The sequence below is a fragment of the Syngnathus scovelli genome, chromosome 3 (assembly GCF_024217435.2).
Source record: "Syngnathus scovelli strain Florida chromosome 3, RoL_Ssco_1.2, whole genome shotgun sequence".
NCBI lineage: Eukaryota > Metazoa > Chordata > Actinopteri > Syngnathiformes > Syngnathidae > Syngnathus > Syngnathus scovelli.
The window spans coordinates 21,060,523-21,080,689 of NC_090849.1; the positions used below are offsets into that span (position 1 = coordinate 21,060,523).

At 44.6% G+C, this 20,167-nt stretch overlaps 5 protein-coding genes across 10 annotated transcripts; 1 reads left to right on the top strand and 4 right to left on the bottom strand.

The window, feature by feature from the left end:
• Positions 1–578: 578 nt before the first annotated feature.
• On the bottom strand, positions 579–7,611 carry LOC125994017 (long-chain-fatty-acid--CoA ligase ACSBG2-like). The gene is made up of 15 exons (XM_049763151.1): positions 7,463–7,611; positions 5,994–6,065; positions 5,521–5,615; positions 4,520–4,803; positions 3,885–3,973; positions 3,447–3,567; positions 3,260–3,340; positions 2,907–3,056; positions 2,658–2,825; positions 2,412–2,593; positions 2,097–2,330; positions 1,810–2,024; positions 1,455–1,594; positions 1,128–1,371; positions 579–919 (listed from the first exon to the last, which is right to left on the bottom strand). Exons 2-15 carry the CDS (start codon positions 6,050–6,052, stop codon positions 828–830), a joined length of 2,154 nt encoding a protein of 717 aa, XP_049619108.1. The 5' UTR covers positions 6,053–6,065; positions 7,463–7,611; the 3' UTR covers positions 579–827.
• Positions 7,469–10,422, bottom strand: hint2 (histidine triad nucleotide binding protein 2). Of its 2 annotated transcripts, XR_007490521.1 has the most exons (7): positions 10,273–10,422; positions 9,267–9,394; positions 8,969–9,106; positions 8,791–8,895; positions 8,598–8,670; positions 8,379–8,531; positions 7,469–7,614 (listed from the first exon to the last, which is right to left on the bottom strand). XR_007490521.1 is itself a non-coding variant. In XM_049763444.2 (6 exons), exons 2-6 carry the CDS (start codon positions 9,354–9,356, stop codon positions 8,440–8,442), a joined length of 498 nt encoding a protein of 165 aa, XP_049619401.1. In that variant the 5' UTR covers positions 9,357–9,394; positions 10,273–10,422; the 3' UTR covers positions 8,013–8,439. The 2 variants fall into 2 exon arrangements, 1 of the variants encoding a protein (XP_049619401.1); XM_049763444.2 differs by lacking the exon at positions 7,469–7,614 and having other exon boundaries at positions 8,013–8,531.
• On the top strand, positions 9,932–12,150 carry mrps30 (mitochondrial ribosomal protein S30). The gene is made up of 5 exons (XM_049763298.2): positions 9,932–10,538; positions 10,872–11,017; positions 11,243–11,348; positions 11,419–11,595; positions 11,789–12,150. Exons 1-5 carry the CDS (start codon positions 9,932–9,934, stop codon positions 12,067–12,069), a joined length of 1,317 nt encoding a protein of 438 aa, XP_049619255.1. The 3' UTR covers positions 12,070–12,150.
• emb (embigin) lies at positions 9,956–14,897 on the bottom strand. 3 transcript variants are annotated; one of them, XM_068650088.1, is made up of 11 exons: positions 14,749–14,897; positions 14,418–14,492; positions 14,144–14,327; positions 13,802–13,884; positions 13,447–13,583; positions 13,211–13,372; positions 13,027–13,147; positions 12,859–12,934; positions 12,669–12,794; positions 11,228–12,065; positions 9,956–11,052 (listed from the first exon to the last, which is right to left on the bottom strand). In XM_068650088.1, exons 1-9 carry the CDS (start codon positions 14,804–14,806, stop codon positions 12,710–12,712), a joined length of 981 nt encoding a protein of 326 aa, XP_068506189.1. In that variant the 5' UTR covers positions 14,807–14,897; the 3' UTR covers positions 9,956–11,052; positions 11,228–12,065; positions 12,669–12,709. The 3 variants fall into 3 exon arrangements, with proteins under 3 accessions (XP_068506189.1, XP_068506188.1, XP_068506187.1); XM_068650087.1 differs by having other exon boundaries at positions 9,956–10,319; positions 11,228–12,794; XM_068650086.1 differs by having other exon boundaries at positions 11,228–12,794.
• malt1 (MALT paracaspase 1) lies at positions 14,889–20,162 on the bottom strand. Of its 3 annotated transcripts, XM_049763131.2 has the most exons (19): positions 19,917–20,162; positions 19,600–19,766; positions 19,415–19,536; positions 19,118–19,265; positions 18,831–19,009; positions 18,589–18,685; positions 18,465–18,512; positions 18,067–18,090; positions 17,931–17,975; positions 17,617–17,820; positions 17,376–17,553; positions 17,181–17,252; positions 16,980–17,107; positions 16,577–16,717; positions 16,338–16,495; positions 16,142–16,267; positions 15,950–16,040; positions 15,668–15,867; positions 14,889–15,038 (listed from the first exon to the last, which is right to left on the bottom strand). In XM_049763131.2, exons 1-19 carry the CDS (start codon positions 20,060–20,062, stop codon positions 14,949–14,951), a joined length of 2,364 nt encoding a protein of 787 aa, XP_049619088.1. In that variant the 5' UTR covers positions 20,063–20,162; the 3' UTR covers positions 14,889–14,948. The 3 variants fall into 3 exon arrangements, with proteins under 3 accessions (XP_049619088.1, XP_049619090.1, XP_049619089.1); XM_049763133.2 differs by lacking the exon at positions 14,889–15,038 and having other exon boundaries at positions 15,584–15,867; XM_049763132.2 differs by lacking the exon at positions 14,889–15,038 and having other exon boundaries at positions 15,584–16,040.
• Between the last annotated feature and the right edge of the window lie 5 nt (positions 20,163–20,167).

The window sequence follows — 20,167 nt, forward strand, 5'->3', positions numbered from 1 at the left end:
TTGGTATTTTTTTTTTTACATTGATAGTCATCTAAGTTAATCCTTGAGGTAATCAAAGGCTCTTATCATTCACCTCCTGACGAAGGAGATCTGCCAATATGCTTACATTCTAGCATGTGTATCTATGGATCTAAGCGTGACAACGCGCCATCTCGACGACGGGTTCATCGATAGTACACGCTGTGGGTTGACAGGAAGATGCCCAGATATCACGTTTCAGTAATTGGAAAGAAAAAAAAAAAACCTGAAAGACGACAATTAGTCCAGCCACGCCATCTGATATGTTAAACGCTAAAAAGAATGCTGATGCTGCAACCATATGCACCACGCCTCAGGCGTCATTTTCGAATAATTACACGCATCCGACAGCTTTCCCGTTTTCCGAGAGCCCTGGCTAACTTTGATTCTACGTAGAATGAAGATGAACCTGAGAAGGAATTCAAACAAAGTACAAACCCTAGGAGAAAAGTGAAAAAATGGGGCTCTGCCATTAAATTGTGGTCATCAAATACATTTTTGGAATATTACAACTTAAATTTGTAAAATTGTCATTACCCTACAAAAAAAGTACACCATACTTCAAATATTGTAATTTTATTCTTACCAAAAATTGACAACAGACATCGATTAATGATGTCTCAATTCAACAGCCAATCCTATTTAATGACACTGGTCATACTAAACAATTGCAATACAAAATCAATGATATTGCACTTAATGTTAGATACTCACGTGGGGATCAATATGGCAAGCTTTGGCCATGACTGGGAGCTTTTATTTACAAGGTAAAGGTGCATTAAAGTATAAATATCATCCATCTTCATGGTTTATTTTGTTTGCGTCTGCTCGGTGTACATCTCATCGATTTTGTCTTGGTACATTTGGACGACGATTGGCCTCCGGACTTTCATGGTGGGCCCTGTAAGGAAAAGCAGATTCTACTCCAGTATGTGCACGCACATAATGAAATGAAAACGTTCGCTTAGAAAAACATGGTTGGAATGCGGCCCCGTTCCTCACATAACAAGTGACAAAGATGGTAAGCAAGATTTGTGACAGGCTGTGTTCTACTTGTCACAAATGTAATCAACTTGGACTATACAGGTAGGAACATGTAAACAACTTACCAAGCTCTCCTCCCGCAATGGAGAAGTCTCTTGGCAGGATGACAAACTTCTGTACCTTCTGCGCTCTGGAGACGGCATTGGCGTTGTATCGCTCCATGCCCTCCTGAATGGACTTGTAGACAGCGGGCTCCTTGTTATCAATGATCTCCGACACCCTGGTGGCACCGACGCCAAGATTGCGGCAGAAGTCGGTGGCCTCTTGGCTCAGCTGCTCTGTGGGGTTGCCCTCTTGGTCCACGACGCACTGGCCAATGGTTCACTATAGTAAATAATTCTGTGTGTAGGGGGGGGGGGGGGGGGGGGGGGGGGGTATTTTGGGGAGCTTACTTTGAGCGTGATGAGCATGGTGAGGAACTTCTTCTTGTCTCCGATTAGCATTGCGTTGCTGATGATGGCCACCTCCGCCTTCACCATATTCTCGATGGGGACTGGGGCCACATTCTCGCCGCCAGCGGTAATAATGATCTCTGCGTGTTTTCACCAATAATCCAAATGAGGTCATTTTGCTTTTTGGCTCGAAATATTTTAACTTTGATATGGTGAACACCCATGATATAATATTCGTGCTCCTGGTATTTTGCAGATTATTTAGCAAATTGTTTTTCGTTTGTTTTAAAATTAAGATTTTTATTTTCTAATAAGAAAATAAAAAAAACATCTGAAATATATGCACACGGCTGACCTTTAATCCTTCCAGTGATGAAAAGGAAGTTTCGCTGGAACCTTCCAATGTCTCCGGAGTGCAGCCACCCGTCCTGGTCTAGGGCCTCTTTGGTCTTGTCGTCCTTGTTGAGGTAGCCCATGAAGACGTTGCGCCCCCAGAAGCAGACCTCCCCGTTGCCTTCCGAGTCCTGGTTCTCCAGCTTCACCTTGCAGCCTGGCATCACCTTCCCGCAGCTAAGACCACATGTAGCTATTAGCATTAGCTAGTTGTCGATTTGTAGAATTCCAATTGTGGTATGCGCTGACCTGTTGATGTGAAAGTCATCGTTAGTGGAGACAGTGTGCGGGCCGGAGCTCTCGCTCATGCCGTACAGTTCCAAGAGGGGCATGTTCAGGCTCATGAAGTACTCCAGGGTCTCCTTGGAGATGGGGGCCGACCCAGTTAACAAGGTCCGGCAGCGCTCCAGGCCCAGCGCCACTCGGACCTTCTTGAACACCAGCTGGTTAGCCAAGGTGAAGCCCCACGGCACGCGCTTTTCCCTGCGACACACAAAGAAAGTTTGTAAAAAATCGTCACATTTGAAAGTTAGTGTGACAAAAATGAAGGTGACACCATCCCACCCGTGCATGGCGCTGTAGTTGTACATGAGCCCGATGGCCTTGGCCCAGTCGGCCACGCTCTTCTTGAACGGGCTCGCCTTAGCGCCGGCCTCTTGCATTTTCTCCTGTATCTTCTCCCAAACGCGAGGGACACCTAGGAAGGCGGTGGGCTTGACCTCCTTCAACGTGGTCCCCAAGGATCCCTTTAATTGAAAAAAATAAAATAAAATGTGGTCGTCATGGCTAAAAGGCGTGTTGTGTGCTCACCTTGAGGGCATCGGGCTCGGCGAAATATGTGGTTGCTGCGAACCTCATGGTGATGTACATGTCATTGAGCTGAGCCGCCACGTGGCTGAGAGGCAAGTAGCTGACCACTGACTCCTCGGCGTAGCGCAGGCCCACCAAGTCTCCTGCTCTTTGGACCGTCCAGGTCACCTGTAGAAGGAATGTTGGAATTCCGTAAGTGTCTATTTTTGGAACTTTGTTTGTTTTTGTAAAAAGATTGAGATGACTCACGTTGTCGTGGCTCAGCATGACACCTTTTGGGGGTCCGGTGGATCCTGACGTGAAGATGAGAGTGCAGCATTCGTTGGCACGGAGGCTGTTGATGGAATCGTTGAGGTCTTTTTCAGGCACATCCTCGCCCAGCCTCATGAATTCCGCCCACTAAAAACAAAATCTCTGTGTGGTTACCTGAGTCTCGTAAAAATAAATAAATAAATATATAAATCACATTTTTTTTCCTTCATAAAATTCTCCATCAACATTTGTTTTACTTAATAATTTGGATATTTCAAATTGTTTCAAATGAAATCATTTGCTTTTTGGTAAATGTGCATAAATCATTTTGTGTGAATGTGTCAACCTACTGTGTAAAGGGAGGGGATCCTCTGCTTTAGTTCTCCTTTGTACTGGACAATGGCTTTGAGATGCGGCAGATCATCTTTCACCTGCCCGGAAGAACTCATGTATTTTCTTTTAAATTTAAGAACTGGCCTTGCACCCTCGAGATGACACGCACACTCGTACACACGCAGACTCGAGTCCGGTGCTCACCTGCAGGATTTTATCCAGCTGTTGCTGGTTCTCCACCACAATAATGTTCGCCTGTATGGTGCTAGCCACTTCCCGACAGGCCGCGGGTGCGTTGGTGGTGTAAATGCCTGTCGCCAAACCCCTGGAATGCACACAAAACATACATACATCTTTCTTGGTCGTGTAAAACAAAAATCAAACCAATAATTAGTGTCACGTGGTTCTACTTTACGTATGTAAAAAATCCAGAAAATGACAGTCATCTTATCTCAGCCTGTGTCATAATCATCTGACTGTCTTCTTGTCTGACCTATGCGTGGAATGCACACCTGATACGCACTTTGTGTATCTTTAACGTCAACACATACCGACCAGCACACATGCTTTAGGGTAGATACCGGCATAAAAAAGATATTAAGTCAGCACTCGGCATACAAAACAAAAATGTCCTGCACTTACCCGGCCAAGATGCAGCCCACATTGGCGACGAACCACTCGGGGGAGTTGAAGCCCAGGATGCCCACCCCGTGGTAGCGCTCCAGGCCGAGCTGCACATACACATACATGCACGAATCCATTTTTAATGATGACACTTTGCCACACGTTACTTTTGACCTACATACACATGGGTCCGCCAACGCAACCGGGAAAGGGGATCCGTAACACAAGCTGGAGATTTCACACGCCTAAATTACAGGATTGATTTTCCCTTGAGAGTTTCGGTGGGGACACAAATAAAGAGCAGAGGCAACAGACTGAGAGCTATGAAATTTCATCAAAAACCATCATACAAAAGAAAAACAAGAGCTAACCAAATCGAAGCGTATTTTGTAAACATCAGATAATTCAATTACAATAAACTACTGCACCTACCTGTCAAAGGCAATTATGTCTTCGAAGAATGCAATTGTGTCTTCAATAAATCTTAACCACAAGTTCTTTTTAAACATGACAGACAATTTGGAGTCAGAGGCTTAACCGAACATACGTGTTTTCATCAAAGACGCACGTTTTGGTTATCGACGAGGACAAACAGCGGGCTTCATCAGTGAGGCTGAAGCTGAGTTAAATTATTTAATTAAATAAGGGCAGACCTTCAAGAAGCTCTTTGCCGCCGTCCTGCACTGCTGGTAGTACTGCCTCCACGTGAGCGTCTCCCACTGTCCGTCCTTCTTGGATGCCAAGGCCGGGTGGTCCCCGAAGGCCTCCACCGTCCCCAGGAACATCTGGTGCACTGTGACAGGGATGTCGGCGGCCGGTCCTGACGTCTCCATCCGCAAGCGGACTGCCCCCTGCTTGCTGGTGGTCCACAGCTGCTCGGCCGGGGCCAGGCTAGCGGTGGCGTGCACCTGGGGCTTCAGTGGGATGGCGGTGGGCTCTGGGGGGCAACAGGAGCAGCTGCAATTACCCGCCATGGTGAGTGGTGTGAGCGAGTGAGCGCGCAAGGACGCGAGTAGTCGGACTGTGACGTGGAGGCCACGCCAGGGAGGCGAGGTCTCGCCGTGTTACCTGAGATGATGCAGGCAGCCAGGTGTGTGCCGTGTACCCGCCAGTCTGGTTTTTGACGCTTATAAGTTATTGTGTTTGCTCAGTACAAACACCGCACACTTCTCGGACTGTGCTTATGTGTCACATGCAGATTATGAAAGATTCAGCAGGCTTTTTGCTTCTTAAAGGATTATAATGTTTACAATACATTTGTAAGAATTTATTAGATTGTCCCGGAAACGTCAGTGAAAATTAACTTTGCATACAGGTTTGGAAAAGTCTTGTGTGGAGAATAATCTGGGTGTATCAATACAATTGTGTGATGACTTCTTGTAGTTTTGACTTTTTAAAACTTGATTATCTTTATTTTAATCATACTAACAATACTTTTTTATAATAAAAAAACTTAACGCTTAACACAAAATGTTATCAAGCCTTTTTGATTAAAAGAAATACCTGTACTATTTTTGTAGAACCCTTTTTTTCTAAAATCTAAAAAAAAAAGTCTCCTCGTCAATTCAAATACCCAACCTGATTTTAGATTGTTTGGCGAACCTGCTTACATTTTTCTCATCTGTGCTCAAGGTCACATTCACGAAACACGTACCTGCTTGTGCCTGGTGCGTTGCTCCGGCTGAGGCTCCATTCCTGTGCGTGTCCTTCTTGGTGGAATCGACGGTGAGCGCGGAGGGCTCTGCGATCCTCGAATACACACAGAGAACACGTTTCAATATCACCAGTAGACTTTTCAGCGATGTGTATTCACTTGAGTAATCTTCTAGATAGCTGTCGGCTTCAAGAATGTTTTGTGTTGAAAGTGTACATACATCTATGCAATTAAAAAATATAATATCACACACAGCATGGTACATAATTTAGTGTAGGGTAAAGAATTAAATCCTTTGCTCATCATAATTCAACAGGCATTGTCCTGTTCATTCTGATGTGTGCGCATTGGCCACAAGAGGGCAGTATAATATGCACAAAAGTTTCAATTTTGAGTGCAACTCAAAACAAAAATCGGGTAACTTGAAAGACCACGATGTTCTACGTGAGTCTGTAGCTGTCAAGTGTGTGTACCTGTCCAGATGGTGTCCATCCAAGCCCGTGAGCCCGTTTGACATCACCGCCTCGGCCATTTTGTGTTCAAAGCTGCACCAAAGACATAAACTCCAATGAAAAGCAGTGAGGATCTTTGCTCTCATTTATAGCACTCATATTGCTACACTGACCATGTGGAAATCTTGGCATTTGACTGAGACAGCTTTGCACACACTTTTTTTTGGGTGATAGGGTCCTTCACTTCACCTTTAACCTAATAAATGATGCTGAGCCAGCACGCCATTTGTCACACTATACACAAATGTGAGCAAAGAGCCAAAAGGTGCCATGTTGTGTTAAGTCCTGCAAACGCTAAAATAAAATGCCATCCAGAGACGGGTTCTACAACATGTTCAAGTTCAGCTCAGGTGAGAACAAAAAAAAAGAAACTGAAATACATTTAAGATGTGAATATAAGAAATTGTTTACTCTTGTGGTATTGCATCTATTTTAATAAAAAGCAACTCTTTTAAGAACAGCACTTCCAAAATACAACTGTTCTATACTGCAATAGATTATAACAATGTTTTTTGCAAACATTTATTTTCTATGTCAAAGAAGTAAGATTGTTTCTTTTGGTTTTCTTGTGAGACTACAGCGTTTTCTGAATGTGGCATAGTTAACGATTACGATTTCTTTCACGTGTAAAATAGAAACTATAACGTTTGTCGAAAAAAATGCTTGTATGCTGCAATTAATATTAGGACAGTTTTGATGAAAGTTGTTTTGAAATACTGTTCTACCTAGTGGACTAAGTAGTGAATGGCATTCCATCACCTCAGTCCGACCTCTGAGTGGGAGCGAACTTTGCCCCCTTTTACTTCGGGTTGAAACATCTTAAGCAACAACACGAGACTGTGGCAGTGAGGATGACACTATTTTATGTCCACACTAAAGGAAAAATCACACAATGACAATGAGGTCAAGCTTTCTTGTCACATTAATTTTAACAATACAAACATTTATTTTTGCTTTTTTAGCTTAAGAAACTTCAGTTTCATTGTGGCAATAAAAGCATGGTATTGAGTGAACATGGATTGTTCCATATAGTTGAGTCTCTTTTGGCAAGAAGATAATGTCTTTAGGGGGACTATACTTGTTATTACACGTATTTTAGTGAGAAAAAAGGAAGGTGAAGATAAATCTTGATATTCTGCTTTATAAAAATATATCTTCAAAAACATGATTATTTTTAAATCATGTACTTGATTCAAATATCACATCCTTGTTATTTTTAAATCAAAACACCCTTTTAATTGGAGAATACATATTTTCACATGTGATAATTTTTTTCTCGTGAAAAACTAGTTATTCTCAATTATGACTTTTTCGTCGCAAAAACAAAACCCAAGCAAAAATGATCAGTCTTGGAAGAACAACATTGTACGCGATACAATATATTCTAAGCATCAACGTCGAAAGATAGAAGAAGCAAAAGTGCGCCTTACCTCCTGCAGGGAGTCACTTGAGGACCTGAAGACGTTTCGGCCAGCCCGAGCAGGTGCTCTCAAGGCCTCCGTCATCAACCAATAGGAACCTCGAGTGCTCTGCGTGCTGTCCCCCTCGGTACCGCCCACTTGCCCAGCAGGGCCACGGTGCCCTGTGGGGGGGAAAAAAAAACATCTGCCAAGGTCGCGACTCACGAAGGTGACGAAGACCTGCCAGCATGCTTATCTGTGTTGATCAGCTGACTTATGTTGACACGACTGACACGACACCACGATGGCAAATGAAGCCAGCATTGACCTATCATTCGTTTTTTTTTATTCTGTCAAATATAATATTTTGACATGTTCTTGAATTTAAAAAATAATGACATACTTTATTGAATCAAAAAAAATAGAGGAGCCGCAGTCACCTACCGTTCACATGACACTTTTCTATGCTTCCCATTATATTTTAAATACATTCACAAAAATATCCAGCAGAATGAACATTGGTTTATTATATTACTAAAACTACATAAAAGTGACCTACAAAGGCAAGGAGTTCTTCATAGTTCTTTCACCATAAATTTTATTTCCGTAATTAAGAGACACACGTGGAGACACACACACACACACACACACACACACACACACACACAAACAAACCACACATGACCGCACATAACACTGCAGTTGTGTGTCAATGATTGTTGAAGCCGCGAATCAATGTCAACTTTAGTACAAGAAGGAAAAAGGAAACGTTTTGTCGAAGACTATTTTGCACTTGCAACTTGTGTTTAAATAAATCATTCTCATTTACTATTTGTGTGTAGAAAATATCTTGAGAAATATTAAATTTGAGCCAACATTTTGTAAGGGTTTTTAATCTATTTTATTTTTTATATTTAGCTGACATAAGTAGAGAAAATATACTCACAATGCATGTTGTCAACATGTCCCAGTAATGTATGCATATATGTAAATTTGGATGGAAGCATTTATCCTGGCGGCCATGTCATCTGTCTGCCTCCCAACACGTGCAGGTGAAGATGGTAGACGGACTGAGCACCATGTTTGCCATCGTTGATGACTGCAGACCACAACAACCTGATCAATACAACTCTTAACACTTAACCGATGTCAACGGGCCACTTACCCACTCGATAACCTTCTGTCAGAGCTTCCTGCTTCGCCACCTTCTTGGCCACGACCAGTAAATGTCCCAAGAGCTGCACAAAAAGCAGTGTAAATTAGTAGAGTATTAAAAAAAAATACTGTGGGACTTTTTCTATCAGAATACTTATTTTAGGTAAATTGATAAATTCTTGATGGCTCTATTTCCATCTTACCTCAGCGTCATCATCACTGGCTTGACTTATCCTGGGAATGAGCATCTTTGGGATAACAAGGAAATGAACAGGAGCCTGTGGACTGATGTCCCTAAAAGCCAAACACTGGGGGAGATACACTAAATTGGTAAATTGGAATCATTATAACTCATTTCTATATTTACAAGCACAAGTCGACCTTGTCGTCCTCATATATGATATCTGCGGGGAGGCTTTTGTCAATCACTTTGGAGAAGATTGTAGCAACTGGGCGGCCATATTTCTGACTGGCCACTTCCGCCAGTCGTACTTCGTCACTTCCGGTACACAGAGCTCTCTGAAATGTGCAAATAACAGAAATTAACTAAAAATAACATTCAAAATAATGCTAACGTTGGTCACAAGATTTCAATACTATCTAAAATTCAACAATATTCAGATTATTATATCGTGACAATGTCAAAAACAACAAACTGGAAATGACACAGGAAAGCTACCTGGACTCTGCAAACAAGTTGCAATCCTCCGAGATGGACCGCCGTTCGGCTAGGTATCAAGCATGTTCGGAGAATATGATGATAAAGCATGGCCAGTTGTTGTTATTCCCACGTCGAAGCACGGCGTCCTCAAATATAACCACAATGGATATTCAATTTTCCTCGGGAAAACGTGTAGCTAGTGTTACATTAGTGTTGCTTTCAATACGCCACGTTAATTTGAATAAAATCTAACGCTGAACGTCAGTAAAAATAATAGCTCTCAGTCGTTTTGGGTTTATATTTGTGGCAAACTAATAGGCTAATATGTTAATATTAATAATGTCCGCAAAAAGATCCACGACATTTTAATGTGTAGCGAAACCCTGAAATGACATTTGTCCGACTGAAACGCACCATTTCCGGCGGCGTTGTTTTGCAGGCTGTGTTCAAGATCATCTCTGGAGTTGTTCATAGTCAACCAATATCATGCCAAATAAGCGATAGCATACATATCGATAGTAATAATGATATAATAACACTAATTGCTCAATAAGTTGATATTTGGCGACAGTTATGTGCTTAATAAAGACGTGTATTCATTATAATTGCCTGTGTTTTAGGGGGCGCTGCTGTGTAAGCGCTCCTCAATTTATGCGACGAGGAAACGAAGAAGACGAAACAACATGGCGGCCCGCGCACGGGTGCCCTTTCGCTTCCCTGTAAACTTGCATATAAACCAGAAGCTTGTACACACCGAGGCGGCGGCGACAGTGGTCAAGAAGGCTGTTTACCCGCCCATCAAACCGTCTCTGACTGCCAAAAGCAAATCGGCTCGAGCGCGCCAAGTCGAGGAGCAAGTCGAGCGGATAAAAGCGTCACCCGTGCAGGATAAACTGCGGTCACTCACTCGCATCGAGCGCAAAAAATACGTCGTCTACCCGCAGACGTTCGCGCGAAATGCGGATAAATGGTACCAGCACTTCACCAAAACCGCATACATCCCCGGCTTGCCGGAGCAACTCACCCCAGCTCGGCCTCATGTCGCCGTGGAGGAGAAGGATTCCCCCGCCACTGAAGCAGACAACCTCGGCATTAGTGATGAGGCGTTCAAGGACATCCGTTCATTGGTAACGCGCGTGATTCTGCAAGAGCACTGGCACACTATCAAAGGAAAGACGTCCATGTACAGACGACAGGAGCTCGTCGAGGGACCCTTCCTGAGAAACTTGGTCAAATCGTTAACATACGGCTTGGCCAAATACAGCCCGCTGCTCCTCTCCTCCAGCATGGGTATGCTGATCTTCCATGATCTTTTTTTACCTAACACTTACAGGTTAACTTAATTCAAGCTTTTCTAAACATTAGCATGTCCAATGTTTCAGTAACCCTGTGCACTGATTTCTGTTCCCTAACAAAGATGATTTATTTGATCAATTATTTACTGAGGAAGAGCAAATAGAAATGGATTTAATATCCGCAATGGAAAGTTTAAAGGAAGTCAAATTAAGTTCACCTGGAAGAGATAAAATTCAAACAAAAGCCAATATCAAATGCTATTGATAATATTATTATAATTCTATTATATTATTTTAAAATTATGTTTGTTTTTGTCTCTGTTTTCAGATGTGAATCCCCAAGTTGGTTTCTACTGGAGGAGAGGGGAGAGGATTGTTCCAAGGGGCCACAGAAAGGGGAGCCTGGAGCCCATCAGGTTCCAGATAGACGACCGGCCGCTCTGTCAGATTCGAATAACGCAGCAGCTCCCTCAGGTTATCCAAAGTCTTGTTGTTAAAAAGGACTTGCCCTGTACAGTTTCCAATGAGAACTACTTACATTTAGCAAAATTGCAACCCACGCACAAAAAGCATCAAGGCAGATTAATGAGAATTGTGGGAATTAAAAATTTTAGCTAAATGTTGCAATTTTGTGAGAAAACAAATTTGGAATCACATGTGCCAAATAAATTAGGGTTGACTAACCCTGCGCTTATGCAGTTGGTCCCGATGGAAGCTTCTTATGACGCAGACGTTCCTGAAGTTCCGTACTCTCCCTCCTGTCTGCCGCTGTTCAAGAGGCAGTACACCAACACCATCTTCACAGGTGAGCTCTCGCTGATATGAAGCGTCTTGAAGTCATGCCATCGAATGAATGCCTGGCGACGGTCCAACAGGTTCCAAGGTGCCGGACCCAGCGTGCTACGGCCACACGCAGTTTCACCTTGTGCCCGACCGCTACCACAGGGATCGCATGGCCCGCCGCCAGCAGTCGGACCAGGTGGAGGTGTTCCTCAGGGCCCACGCCATCGCTAGCCTGTTTGCGTGGACCGCTGCGCAGGCCTCCTATCAAGGTCAAGGAACAGACAAACAAGATTGCATTATTTTTACATAGATTTGAAATTGTGTAAAAGATACATAAACAACAAATCTAAAATTAAAAAAATGGCTAACAGTTTTTCAAAATATTTTTCATCATTGAATGTATTTTTTTTAAGTAATATTTGATAGAACAGTTTAAAATAATTCAAATTTTTGATACGTCAGGTTTCTGGAATCACGAGGACGTGAGCAGAGCGTTCGTGTCGCAGGCGGTGATCAGCGACGGCCACTTTTTCTCCTTCTTCTGCTACCAGCTCAACACGCTGGCCTTGTCCGCACAGACGGACAGCGGAAACGCCCGGAAGAACCTGCTGTGGGGCAGCGAGTCTGTGCGCCTCTACGACGGCGTGGAGGACGGGCACGTGGTCGGCCTGAATGACCACGCGCTGCGGCTACTGGTGCGATTCCTCCTCCATCAGCCCCGGCAGGATGTCCTGGATGTCTAAATGTGAAAATGCAAAACAATCGCACCAAAAAAAAAAAAATCGAGTATTTATGGACGAATAAAAGTAGATTGCTTGCCATTACATGAACACTTTTTTTCCTCTTCCTAACATTTTCTTTATTATATAACATTTTTTAAAAATTGTAAGTGTGTAAAAGATAAGCACATATAAAATTGATTAAATCAAAATATTAATTGAAACAATTATAAAAGGTATTTTTTCATAAAACAAAATACACATTATGAAATTATTTGTATAAATTCATCCTGTATAAAAATTGACAGAAACCTTATTTGTTACACATTGACTTTAATGACAGTGTTTACAAAAACTGTCAATTAAATATTGAACGCAACGGCAGATATATATTCTCAATGGAAAACAAAAAGTCCATTTACAATACAGTACAGTGCACCTTGACACACGGGACATCCTATGTTCATAAAATATGAGTGCTAACACCTGTATTACTTCAAATACCACAGCACCTAAGCACTACTTTTAGTGATTTGCACCACGTGTTCGGCACCTTAGCATTGTAAGGTGCGGTTATTGCCATTTGTCTGTTTGAAAAAAAAATGCTTAATGCTAGAGCTTACGTGTTGGATTTGGAGCTATAGTAATCAAATCCACAAGTCATTTATTGCTTTTGTTGAGCGACATTTTCAACGTTTCGTTGCCTGGCCGAGGGGTTTTCGTCCAATCCGTTGCTTTCTCCCGACGGCCTAAGAAGAGGTCACAAACATCAACATCTGCACAAAATTCAGGCAGTGCATTGTGGGTACTCACGTGGTGACCGTGGTGGTGGTGGGGGGCTCGGCGTTCGTGGTCGGCGCCTCGGTGTTGGCTACCTCGTCCCCCGAGGCTGATGGTGGTCATTACATTAAGCACACCCAATGCACCACCACCACTTGATGAAAAGTAAATGTTCCTCATGAGATACCCAATCCTACATACCATCTTGCGCTTGGGCCTTCTTGGACCGACTACTCTCAAAGAGCAAGATGGCTGCGACTAGAACGAGGACCTCCAGCACGATGGCGACGAAGGGCTTCAATGGCTCGTAAATGGTGATTACCTTTTAAGCACAGACCAAATGAAATACTCCTCGACACTACTCGTTAGCAGTCATGTGACTTACCTTCAGCTCCAGGTGGCTGACGGCCGAGCCGATGGCAAACACAGCACTGCAGTAGAACAGAACCGAGTCGTCGTGGGTCAGATTGTACACGTGCAGCTTCGTGGACTTTTCGTCGTTTTTCATTTGATACTTTTCAGGTTCCGTCACAGTGTCGATCTGCTCCTAAAACAAGAGCGGGAGAAAATTAATAATAATATTAAAAAAAGAATACAAATATTAATAAGCTTGTTACACACCTTGTCAGTGCCATTGGCTCTAAACCACAACCAGGTTTTGGGTTTGGGCTTGTTGTCATCCATCTTGCATAGCAACACCACCGAATCGCCAACATAGCTGACCACCGGCTTGTCCCGCACGTCGCCCATGTGCGGCACTGGTGGACAAAAAATGGCCAACATCATCATCGTCATAATTGGAGAATGCAAGTAGAAACTACTTAAGAAAACTAAAGAGCTGAAATGGAAATTAAAAGCCATGGAAGTGTTGAAAAGTAAAATAATTGGAATGTTTTAAAAGAGGAATTCAGTAGGTAAAATATTCCTTAATTTGGGGATTTTTATTGCAAAAATGCACTTCTCAGGAAAAACTCACCTGTCAAAATGAAGTCAGCCTTTGCTTCATTTCCAAACACGCACGAGTAATTCCCTAGACTTTCTTCATCTTTAATGATGAACCTCAGAAGGCAAGATATGGACACCATATAAAAGCATTTGTTAACAATCATTTTGCCCGTCAAAAACAAAACTTATTGAAACACTTTTGATCACGAACGGTGAAATGTGTAGACAGCAATTATGTCACAGTGCTCAGTCATGTATTCTTCATCCTTCGCGTAGAACCATTAAGATGAGTTCAGTGCTATTTTAATGAGGATCATTATGGTGGTCGTTGGAGAGCAAAAGATATTTTTAGAGGTGGTAAAAAGTTTCTTACATTCTTTGGAGTTGAAACTGCTGGTTCTCTTGCCGCAGCGTCACGTGGCTGTTGTCAATATCTCGCTCGTCTTTTCTCCAGAATCCAGTGATGTTGTCCACCTTGTTGTCGTTGTCCGTCCAGGTGCATTGCAACGTCAGATTGACGGGACTCGACACTTCCATTTTGTCCGTGTGGCTTTTATCTGTGTTGAACAAAACATTAAAAAAAAAAGAATCACACTACTATAATATTTATGGGGTTTTTTTGTGTGTGTTTTTTTTTTTTTTTTTACCTTTAAGGAAGACACTCCGCACATCGGACGGGAAATCATCACCAGGCACCGCGGGGAGCATCTGACCGACACTCTCTGACAAAAAATATATTCGGTACACAGATTGCAGTTTGTCATTTGCGAGCTAATAAAACTAAAATTACATACAAAATATACATCAAGCAACACCATTTATTGAAAAAAAATCTGTTATATACAAAATACTTTACATTATATAATGCATTTTTCTTTTTATCATTAAAACTGCATATAAAAAACACTGACGGTTTCTCTGCACCAGGTGACTCGAAGGACAAGAAGTACTCAAACTGTAAATCATCAGTATACATACTTGGATTGCCGTGTCCGCAGCAGGCCAGCAGCAGAAGCATCCAGGAGGCCGACATCATGATGAGGAGGACGATGATGATATCCCGTGGGTCCTCTCTTGCAGAACGGAGCGGCTCTTTCTTGTTCCCTCCCCCTCAGCATCTGCTGCATCACGGTGACGCCTCCGCCGTGATGTCAGCTCACAGCCCGCGGCCGTTTGAGTCAGGCTGCTCTGTCGCCGGAGAGGGAGGGGCACGTCCCACAGGCTGACATTTTAATGTTGAGTGTGCGAGCTAATATTTCACGCTGGTCCTGTCATAGGAGAGGAATGACAGCTAAAGTCATTTCACAGCGCAGCAGTACAAGTCAATTATTTCACTACTTCTGTCATCTGTGATATGTTTTAGTTAATATACCCCAGGGATCAATAATTAATGCACATTTATATTTAAGCGGTGCTGAAATTGGCCTGTTAAAAAAAAAGAACACGTCAAATATAAGAATAGTTGTAATGGTTTGAGTCAGTTGAGAAATGTGAACACGTCCACAGAAAATGTCTCTGTAGGATTTGGGAATACTTTCATGTGTAATTTTCAGAATGTGATAAAAAAAAAAAATCTGATACCTCACAAATAAGATGATGATTTTTAAATGGTTTCAATTGATCAAAGTACGTGTTAGGAGATCAGCATAAAATGTCTTAAGATGGTATAGGAATACAACGCTGCCTTGAGTTATTAATTTAATTCATTCAGAACTATGCTCGTAAACCCTGTTACTGTACACTATTATATTTAATAAAAAAATAAGAGTAATAAAGAATTAAAGAGTTTGTGCTTCATAATTTAATGCTACAGTTGATTTCATTGTTTTATTGCCGTTGCTACTGGTGTGCTCGCTTTTGGCCACCAGGTGGCAGCATAATACAGTCATGCAGTTACCAGCGAATCAGGACCGCTGGAGCTGCAGGCTTTCGATGAATGCTGTATGCAGCTCGTCCACGTCGTCGCTAGCCTCGATAGGGATGCTGGAACCGTAGGCCGCCACACCTTCGCCCACCGTCTGCCCACCCACGGAAACGTCAAGGCGGTGATGCTGGTGGCTGCGGTCGTGGTCCGGATGCTGGTAGTGGGCCGTGGGGCTGTGGGGCATGGGGCACGTCAGCAGGCAGCTGTTCTGCCGCGTGGCTTGATGCAAGTCCAGGCGGGCGATCAGCGGCTTGCCGATGTTGACGTTCTCGGTCCAAGAGACACTGTCGTCGGCGTCCATGGCTGCCGAGGCGCCCCGAAGGCACGCGGTGAACACCAGATCATCCTGGTGGACAAGACATAAGGCCAATTGGATCACAGCCAATCATTTTCTATAGCTAGCTTTGTTGCATTTTCTTTTCTTTAGACAGGAAGTGGTTAACTCACCTTGAGCTTCTGTAGTGAGCACAGTCTGGTGTAGAGACAATGATGCGGCAAGTGGCTGGACAGCAGGTAGACACCCGTGTCCTCCGGGGTGCTCCGGTTCATTGCCTTTGGGTCCACGTCCAGCTCCTGAAAAGACGAGTATCGGTCCTGAGGCACTGACTTGTCAAAGATTCCCTTCATTTGTGCGCTTCGCGACCTGAGGGAAGTCGGTGACGTGCGCCTGACACGTAGAGAGTTCGGCGGGCTTCCTGACGATGTGCGTGTAAACAACCAGAACGTTGGAGAACTCGGCGGCGAAGCCCAACTTGATCTGAGCGCCGCACTCAAAGTCCACATACATGCTCTCCGGAAGCTCTGCAAGCGGCAAAGTCACATCAACGGCCGCTCACTCCACGCTATGCCGATTTGCATTTGTCACCCTGAGTGACAACTCACCGTGGGCTTTGGCCCACTGTTGACTGTGGGGGAGGTCGGCGGCACCGGGCAGTACCGGGTCGGTCAGGGCCCGCCGCTCGGACAGGCTGCTGCGGATCTCCAGCGCCTGCTTACCCCTGGTGGCGTCAAACTGGCCCATGTCTGCGCATGACAAGGAAGAGACTGCTTCGTCGCCTCAACACTTAGTGACCTTCTCATTAGGTCATTAGGAAGTGAATATTTTGCAGGTTTTAGTGACATGAGATGAAGCCCTGCCCCTAAAAAGCTTCATAATTCCCTATAGTTGCAACAAGATGGCAGCTAAGCACTACTTTTGTCGAAATAAAGCCCTGCAACTCATTTCAATATTTATAACAGTCTTTAAAAAAGTGCTGTTTTATTCCTCTGATGGGATGTTCCTTACCCTCGGCGACTCTGTCCAGCACCACGGTGATCTTCTCGTCATCCAGCAGGCGTTTCTTCAAGAACTTGACAAAGACGCCGTTGGTGAAATCGCTGGAGCTCAGCTCAAAAGCTTCAGCATCTTGGCACCTTTCCACAACACAACTTTTACTTTTTTTTTTTTATCCCCCGATGGGGAAACGTGAGGGAGATTCAAACTCACGTGGCGTATCCAAAGACAATGTTAGCGGTCACCCTCAAGACGACATTGTGCGTGCTGTCGTCATGGACATTCCTGGAAATGATGGTTTGATTGCTGGTCAAGGTGTCCAACTCTGATTTATTGACTAGGTTGTGAACCCCACCGCTACATAGTGGCTCATGATGTATTTATTTATTTATTTTGGCAAGGACTCACCTCTTCCTGCACATGTCAAGCAGGAAGACATTGAGGCCCGTCTCCTTCTCCTGCATCAGCTTGAGGATGCTCTGCACGCACAAGCAGTCGGCCGAGCGGTACGGATTGGGTGCGTCCACCGGGACCATAAAGCTGTTGCCGTAGTTTTCGTAGCCGTGGCCGGCGTAATACAGCAAGCCTGCCGACGAGAGGCCCGCAATCACCCTGACATCCCGAACGCGAGACCTGGGCGGAAATGTACCGTAGACTCCTTTATGGAGCAGCAGCAGGAACTCGTGGACAGCGTTGCGCATTTCCAACTCGGTGAGGTCCAGCAGGGAGACCACCTTGAAGTCCAGCTGCCGTAACACGTTAGTGAGGTCGTATACGTCCACCATGGGGGCTTTGAGTTGCGGGTGGTTCTGGTAGGACAGGTTGCCTATCAGCAGGGCGACCTTGTCCGTTGCTGTGTTGGGGGAAAGACAAAGTTGGATTAAAACACGCGAGTTATGATCACCGTCGCCTGGTTTGGATTTTAAAGTGATTATTTTGGCAGATATGTGGAACAACGCTCACCATGTAGTTGCTCAGGTACACTGTTTAGGAGGAAATCAGTGGAACCTAAAAAAAAAAACACACAAAAGGCAGCAGAAGCAGATGAAAGCAAGAATATACATGAATTATTACATTTGTGTATAGTGAATGGAAATACCTCCTCCAATGGCATAAATGTCATCTAGGATTGAGAAGAAAACACAATTAGAACTTGGCGTGATGAGAATTTATTTTTACACTTGAAATGTAAAAGCAATAGACACAAAATATTAGGAACAGCTCTCAGATTGACATATTGTATGCATGATTATCTTTTAGTAAGTACTGCCAGGTGTACCTAATAAAGTGGTCATGTCTGTGACATCAGCCTCACCCCTCCTTTCCCTTATTGACCTCCCCCTCAAAGAACCCTCCGTTCATGCCATGGGTTAAGTATCACTGACCACGTGGACCCATCACATGGTTTGTGCAATTTTCCCCACAAATGTCAAAATACACTAAATTGCACAGTATGCGTTGTGATTGCAACTAGGGTGTGTAACCTTAAGACTCTACCTTCGGAGCACTCCATTGGTCCTGAAATCTGCACCGGTGCACTTGGAGCTTTTAGCCAAAAACACAAATAAGCATTTAGATGTCGTTACAGAAGTAGTTGCGTTTAACAGGCTGGCTGACGTACCGATCAAGACCTCCACCTCGCTGGTCCACGTCCTCTCGCCTCCACTAATGATCCTGCAGCGGTACTTTCCCTGGTGGTCCTGCGTGGCGTTTGGGATCTTAAGCAGAAACGCAAAGTCAGACGGGCAAACACTACATTGAAATTTTCTTTGGAGTTAGCAATCCCAAAGTGTGTATGATAGCGTGTGGGAACATTTTGGTGGAGTGTGTGAGAAGCAGTCAATTGTGTCTCTTATAGCTCACAGTGAGTTTCCTCTTGGTGGCACCTGGAAGAGGCACGCCGTCACAGTACCACTGATAGTGAGGGATGGGGCAGCCCGCTGCGCCGCACTCCAACTGTAGGGCGGCGCCGGCCAGCAGCCGCTGCGGGCGAGGCTGGAGGGCCACCTCCAGATGACCATCCGAAGACTGGCGGGTGTAGCCTTCCGGCAATATGGATAAATTGATGCAAAGAATAGATGGTAGCTGAGAGGTAAGAGTTACTTCCCACCACTGGTCACATGATCACACAGTGCTCATCAAGGGCTCACCGCTCGACACGGACACGTCCAGGACGTCCACTTGAGCCCACTGACTGAACTGGAAGGATTCGCCGCAGTTGACACGGCAGATGTAGAAGCCGCCGTCCTTCACGTGGACGCCGTTGATAGCCAAGTCAGCCGTGGAGCCGTTTGGCACCTGCGGTGGAACACACACGAGAAAAAAACATCAGGGTAACACTTTAGGTGGCAACATTTGAATTGTTGATTTTCCAGATGGACACTATGACAAGTGACACAAATGGACCGTATCCAGTTAGAGGTGTGAGTGCAACAGGTGGGACTGACCTCCTCCTTGGACTTGAACCACTGGTACTGCACTGGCGAGGGGCCAACAGCTTGGCAGCTGAGGTGCAAGTTGTGCCCACACAGCAGCGACACCGATTGTGGCTGGGTGATGATCTGCAAGGCTGAAAAAAGAAGTCATTCCTAAAGCTGACCATAAAAATGACCGTGGGTGGTTTGGAGCGTACCCGGCGCTTGGAGGCAGTGAAGGGCCTCCGCGTTGGCCAGTGCGCGAAGGAAGTCCATCAGCTGACCGCATGTGCAGCCTCGCTCCGCTAGCAGCATCAGCAGCATGTGGCTCGGACTGCCGTCGGGCTGCAGGACCTTCAGAGAGCACATCTCCAAGTTGTCTGCACTGAGGAGACATTTCGAAAGGGGGCACATTATGGAAAATCAACTCATGAATAACTTGGAGTTGAGTCTCCAGAGAAAAATACAACCCAACCCAGCTGCCTCTTTCTGGAGTTGAAAACAAATCCAGTACCAGTATTTGGTTTCTATGTACCTGAGTCTGAAGCGCCGGTCCTGGGCCACAATCTCTCCGAGTCTTCGCCATCCATTGCCGGGGCTTCGGTCCAAAACGTCGCACAGCCTCTTCCACTCTTCGTTGAGCGGGTTGAGCTTGACCGACCGCTCCGGAGTCGCCGCCATGATTTAGAGTCACAGAGTTGTTGATTTTAGACCAAAGAAAAGAAAGTTACACAAGTCATCTTGAAGACAGGCGACAAGTGGGTTACTTCCGCGAAATAACCAATC